This window comes from Mustela nivalis (assembly GCF_964662115.1).
Source record: "Mustela nivalis genome assembly, chromosome: 7".
In the NCBI taxonomy this organism is placed as follows: Eukaryota; Metazoa; Chordata; class Mammalia; order Carnivora; family Mustelidae; genus Mustela; species Mustela nivalis.
Window position 1 is genome coordinate 111,339,916 of NC_139026.1, and position 6,000 is coordinate 111,345,915.

The 6,000-nt window shown below is 38.0% G+C and overlaps 1 protein-coding gene across 9 annotated transcripts in view; it reads left to right on the forward strand.

Annotated features, from left to right (window-relative positions):
- The window catches only part of USP18 (ubiquitin specific peptidase 18), a 60,733-nt gene extending 57,013 nt beyond the window's left edge, over positions 1 to 3,720 (forward strand). For all 9 annotated transcript variants that reach the window (XM_082738179.1, XM_082738180.1, XM_082738181.1 and 6 more), the window contains one exon: positions 2,880 to 3,720. In XM_082738179.1, the coding sequence (XP_082594305.1) occupies positions 2,880 to 2,911 (32 nt within the window). In that variant the 3' untranslated portion in view covers positions 2,912 to 3,720. The remainder of the gene's footprint in view (positions 1 to 2,879) is intronic.
- Positions 3,721 to 6,000: the final 2,280 nt, after the last annotated feature.

Here is a 6,000-nt window from a genome sequence, read left to right on the forward strand (position 1 = left end):
TTGTATTTATGTACCACATCTTCTTTATCCATTTGTCCATTGAAGGGTATCTTGGCTCTTTCTATAGTTTGGCAATTGTGGCCATTGCTGCTATGAACATTGGGGTACAGATGGCCCTTCTTTTCACTACATCTGTATCTTTGTGGTAAATACCCAGTAGTGCAATTGCTGGGTCATAGGGCAGATGTATTTTTAATTTTTTGAGGAATCTCCACACTGTTTTCCAAAGTGGCTGCACCAATTTGCATCCCCACCAACAGTGGAAGATGGTTCCCCTTTCTTTACATCCTCTCCAACATTTGTTGTTTCCTGTCTTGTTAATTTTGGCCATTCTAACTGGTGTAAGGTGGTATCTCAGTGTGGTTTTTATTTGAATTTCCCTGATGGTACTTAAAAAAAAAAAGATTTTTATTCATTTATTTGACAGAGAGAGAGAGAGGGAGAACAAGAACACAAACTGGAGGAGTGGGAGAGGGAGAAGCAGGCTTCCTGCTGAGCCGGGAGCCTGATGTAGGGCTCGATCCCAGGATGCTGGGATCATGACCTGATCCGAAGGCAGATGCTTAATGACTGAGCCACCCCGGTGGCCCTCCACTTTCTCACTTTCAATTTGGAGGTGTTTTGGGGTCTAAACTTTGTCTTTAATAGACAGCATTTTGATGGGTCTTGTGTTTTTTTTCTTTCTGATTCCCCATGTCTTTTGATTGGAGCATTTATTTAGTCCATTTACATTGGGAATAATTATTGAAAGATATGAAGTGAGTGCCATTGTATTACCTATAAAGTTGCTGTTTCTCTAGATTATCTTTCCTTTCTGGTGTATGTTACTTTTGGGCTCTCTCTTTGCTTAAATTATCCCCTTTAATGTTTCTTGCAGGGCTGGTTTAGTGATTCTTTTGGTTTTGGTTTGTCCTGGCTCTTCTTTTTTTTTTTTGTCCAGACTCTTTATCACTTCTTCCACTCTGAATGACTTGCTGGATAAAGTATTCTTGGCTGCATATTTTTCCCCTTTAGCATTTTGAATGTATCATTCCAGTCCTTTCTGGCCTGCCAGATCTATGGATAGGTCTGCTGCCAGCCTTATGTTTCTACCCTTGTAGATTAAGCATCTGTTGTCTTAAGCTGCATTCAGGGTTTTCTGTTTGTCTCTGAAAATTGCAAGCTTCATTATTATATATTAAGATGTTGACTTATTTTTGTTGATTTTTGAGGGGAATTCTCTGTGTCTCCTGGACTTGAATGCCTGTTTCCTTTCAAGTTAGGGAAGTTCTCCTCTATATTTTGCTCAAGTAAACCTTCTTCCTCCTTTCTGTCTCTTTTTCCTCTGGGACCCCAATTATTGTAGTATTGTTTTTCTCTGTGGTGTCACGTATCTCTTGAATTCTTCCCTGTGATCCAATAGTTGTTTATCTCTCTTTTTTTCAGCTTTTTTGTTCTCCATAATTTTGTCTTTATCACTGACTCTCTCTTCTGCCTCATTTATCCTAGCAGTTAGAGCCTCCATTTTGCATTGCATCTCAGTAATACCTTTTTTTATTTCAATCTGATTAGATTTTAATTCTTCTGTTTCTCCAGAAAGAGATTTTCTGATATCTTCTTTGCTTTTTTCAAGACCCATAGTATCTTTATTACCATTCTAGTTCTGTTTTATTATCAGATTCTGATTCTGACATCTTACTTATATCCACATTGATTAAATCCCTGGCAGTAAGTACTGTCTATTGTTCTCTTTTTTGGTTGAGTTCTTCTGCATTGTCATATGTCCACAGAATAGATGAAAAAGACCAGAAAAGGTAAAAATAGCAACAGTGACTCTAGGAAGATATACACTAAACAAATTGGAAGAAATTAGAAACCAGAAAAGAGAAAAGAAAAAGGAAACATTTTTTCATGTGTTTGTTAGCCATGTGTGTATCTTCTTTGGAGAAGTGTCTGTTCATGTCTGCTGCCCATTTTCTAATGTAATTGTCTGTTTTTTGAGTGTTGAGTTTGAGGAGTTCTTTATAGATTTTCCCAGCACCATTTATTGAAGAGACTTTCTTTTTTCCACCGGTTTTTTTTGTTTTTTGCTTTGTTGAAGATTATTTGACTATAGAGTTGTGGGTCTATATCTGGGCTCTCTTTTTTTTTTTTTAAAGATTTTATTTATTTATTTGACAGACAGAGATCACAAGTAGGCAGAGAGGCAGGCAGAGAGAGAGAGAGAGAGAGAGAGGGAAGCAGGCTTCCTGCGGAGCAGGGAGCCCGATGCGGGGCTCGATCCCAGGACCCTGAGATCATGACCCGAGCCGAAGGCAGCAGCCCAAACCACTGAGCCACCCAGGCGCCCCATATCTGGGCTCTCTTAAGGAGGGCACCTATTGCCCTGAGTGTGGTGCATAAATAATGAATCTTGGAACACTGAAAAAATAAAATTAAAAAAATAAAAATAATAAAAGAAACAATAAAATTAAACAGAAGGTGAACAGAACAGAATAATAAACTAGATCCTGGGTATATTTTGGTCTGTTCGTCAGAAGAAACTAGGTCCCAAAATTGTAAAGAAAGAAAAAAATATATATATACACAAATAAAAATGAATATAATGAAAGCAGTCAAAAATGATAAATATATATGATGTAACTGTAAAAATATCAATTAAAAAAGACCTAGAAAAAGAGTTAATAAAATAAGAAATTAGGTAAAAAGGAAAAAATTTAAAACTGAAAAACTAAAGAATCATGAGAAAAATCCATGAATTCTAAATACTGTTTTTTCTAGCACCGACTTGATTCAACAACCAGAAACTTTTCTGATGCTTGTCCTATCATGAATTAGTAATGTGTCAATTAACTATGAATGTTTCATTTCTGTTATGCTGTTGCATTTTTTTCTTCTAGGAGAGAAACTGCTTATCTTCTGGTTTACATGAAGACTGAGTCCTAATGGATGTACCCTAAAACTTCAGAGACTGACAGAATTTCATTTTCCTCTCTATTCCTGGATCTGTTGACTCTTCCATGAAATTTTGCAGTGAGAAGAAGCCTCATCTTCAAATTGTGCAAATTGTTTATAATAAGGGGTAATTTAACAGTAACTTTGCAGGGGTCTTGATCAGTCAGAATAGATACTTCCACCTCTAGACCTTTGGCCATATGGCTGGGGAAGAGAGTGCTCCTTGCTGTGGAAGATATTAATTTTTTAGTTAGGGTAGTGTGGGATCCCAGATGCTCCTACGGGAGGAGAAACCAGGCCTACAATGGCAGTGGGAGGCATTCAGCAGAAAAGGGGCAATGTTAGGGAGGTATTTCAGTATTTTACAGCTACTGTGACAGTACTGGTATGTGCTGGTAGAATATGATTTTTGTTTATAATTTGAAACTATTTTAGGGGCGCCTGGGTGGCTCAGTGGGTTAAAGCCTCTGTCTTCAGCTCAGGTCATGATCCCAGGGTCCTGGGATCGAGCCCCCATTGGGCTCTCTGCTCAGCAGGGAGCCTGCTCCCTCCTCTCTCTCTGCCTGCCTCTCTGCCTACTTGTGATCTCTGTCTGTCAAATAAATAAATAAAATCTTAAAAAAAAAACAATCTACCTTTAAAGCTATTTTAGAACACATATAAATTCTATAAAAGTCAAATGTTTTGTCACTGCTATTCATTTATGTGACAAATACATACTGATCACCTACTCTCCTTAAAATAGCATGCTAGGCACCATGGTGAATAAAGTTCTTTTTCTCAAAAGGAGTTTGCAGTTTAATTCCGGGGGGGGGGTGATTAATATACATTAAATACAAAGGGTTTGTGCTTCAGGAGTTGAAGGACAGTGAAATACTTCTATTGTGGGGCCACGGGAGAAGCCATGAAGCTGGAAAGGGGGTTAGGATGGAGGATAGTTCATGTATATGGGGAAGCATACACAATGACATGGCTGAAAAAGGCAAGGCTCAAGGTTCAAAGATTATCCACAAACCTGGCTTCCCTCTACCAAGGAAGCATTGGAGACTGATAAGCCTAGGTGGTAGGTGATGCTCAGAATATAGTAGGGCTTGAACTGCTAAGAAGTTTGGATTCAATTTAATAGGTAATGAAACATTGAAGGGTTTTAGAAAGGAAAGGAATATTTAGTGGTAAAATATTTTTTCGTAAAATGAATCTGCTAGAGACTGGCAACAGGAATTAGAGACAGAGATGGTAGTGTAAATGCTAAAGTCTCTAGAGCCATTTTGGGGGAGAAATGGATGTGGACAATGAGACAAAAAGGGGGTCCATGGGGACTCCAGTACCACCCTGGAAGGTGAGGAGGGTAGATGTTACTATCCCCATTTTACAAAAGAAACAGTTGAGACATTCATATGTTTAATGACGTACTCAAGATTTCATATTTGATAAATGGCAGAGTCAAAAATTCCAATATAAAATGTGGGTTATTTATTTTTATTGGCAAAATAATTAGCCATGCAATAACAAATTCTCACTGTAAAATATTCAAGCAATATAGAAATATATAGAATCTCTTCTGTAGAGCTAACCATTATTAAACAGGTATAAATTAGCTTCCTAGCACTGCCACAGCAAATTATCACAAAATGGGTGGCTTAAGACAACAAATTTTTCTCTCTCATGGTTCAAGGAGACCAGAAGTTCAAAGTAAGGTGTTGGCAAGGTTGATTCCTTCTGGAGTCTCGGAGGGAGAATCTGCTCCAGGCTTCTTTCCTAGTTTCTGGTGGTTACCAGCAGTCCTTGCTCATTGACCTGTAGCTAATGTCAACTCTCTGTCTTCGTCTTCACATGATCTTCTTCCCTGTATGTCTTCATATGACATTTGTTTAAGTATAGCAGTCATTGGATTTATGTCCCACCCTAATCCACTGTGACCCCATTTTTACTTGGTTAATTATATCTGTGAAGACTCTATTTCCAAATAAATTTACATTCTAGGGTTCTAGAAAGACATGAATTTTTGTGTGACACTATTCAGTGCAGTGCAAGGTGTGTATGTCACTAGGCTGTTTTCTATGCATTTGCATACATATATCACATACATAACTTTTACATAATAAGTTATTCACTTAATGACCTAGAAAATCTTCTTGGAAAAGTTGCATTTAATTCCATAGATAGGTATACTATATTTTTTAGATTCTCATATTGGTGAATGTTAAGGGCATTTCAATTTCTTCAGTATTTAAGAAATGCAGAATGAATGACCTCCTTTAAACATCTTTTTGTACATGTATAAATATTTCTGCAGGTACTGAGAAATAAAATTAGGTCAAGGCATGGGTTTCTAAAATAGTACTAGATACTGATAAATTGACTCCAATTAACACCAATAACTTATGTTACGCTGCTGCCTTTTTTTTTTTTTTTTTTTTAAAGTAGGCTCCGTGCCCAGCAATGGAGCCCACCATGGAGCTTGAACTTGTGACTCTGAGATCCAGACCTGAGCAGAGATTGAGTCAGACGCTTAACAGACTGAGCCACCTAGGTGCCTCTAGGCTTCTTTTCCCCCCAAGTTTTTTCTTTTTAATTTTTTATTTATTTAAAAAATTTCTTTTCAGTGTACCAGAATTCATTGTTTATGTACCACACCTGCTGTACCATGCAATAAGTGCCCTCCATATTACCCACCACCACGCTCACCCAACCTCCCATCCCCCACCCCTCCAAAATCCTCAGATTGTTTTTCAGAGTCCATAGTCTCTCATGGTTCATCTCCCCCTCCAATTTCCCCCAACTCCCTTCTCCTCTCCATCTCCCTATGACCTCCATATTATTCCCTATTCTCCACAAATAAATGAAACCATATGATAATTGACTCTCTTGTTGACTTATTTCACTCAGCATAATCTCTTCCAGTCCCGTCCATGTTGATACAAAAGTTGGGTATTCATCCTTTCTGATGGAGGCATAATACTCCATTGTATAAATGCACCACATCTTTATCCATTCGTTTGTTGAAGGGCATCTTGGTTCTTGCCACAGTTAGGCGACTGTGGCCATTGCTGCTATGAACATTGG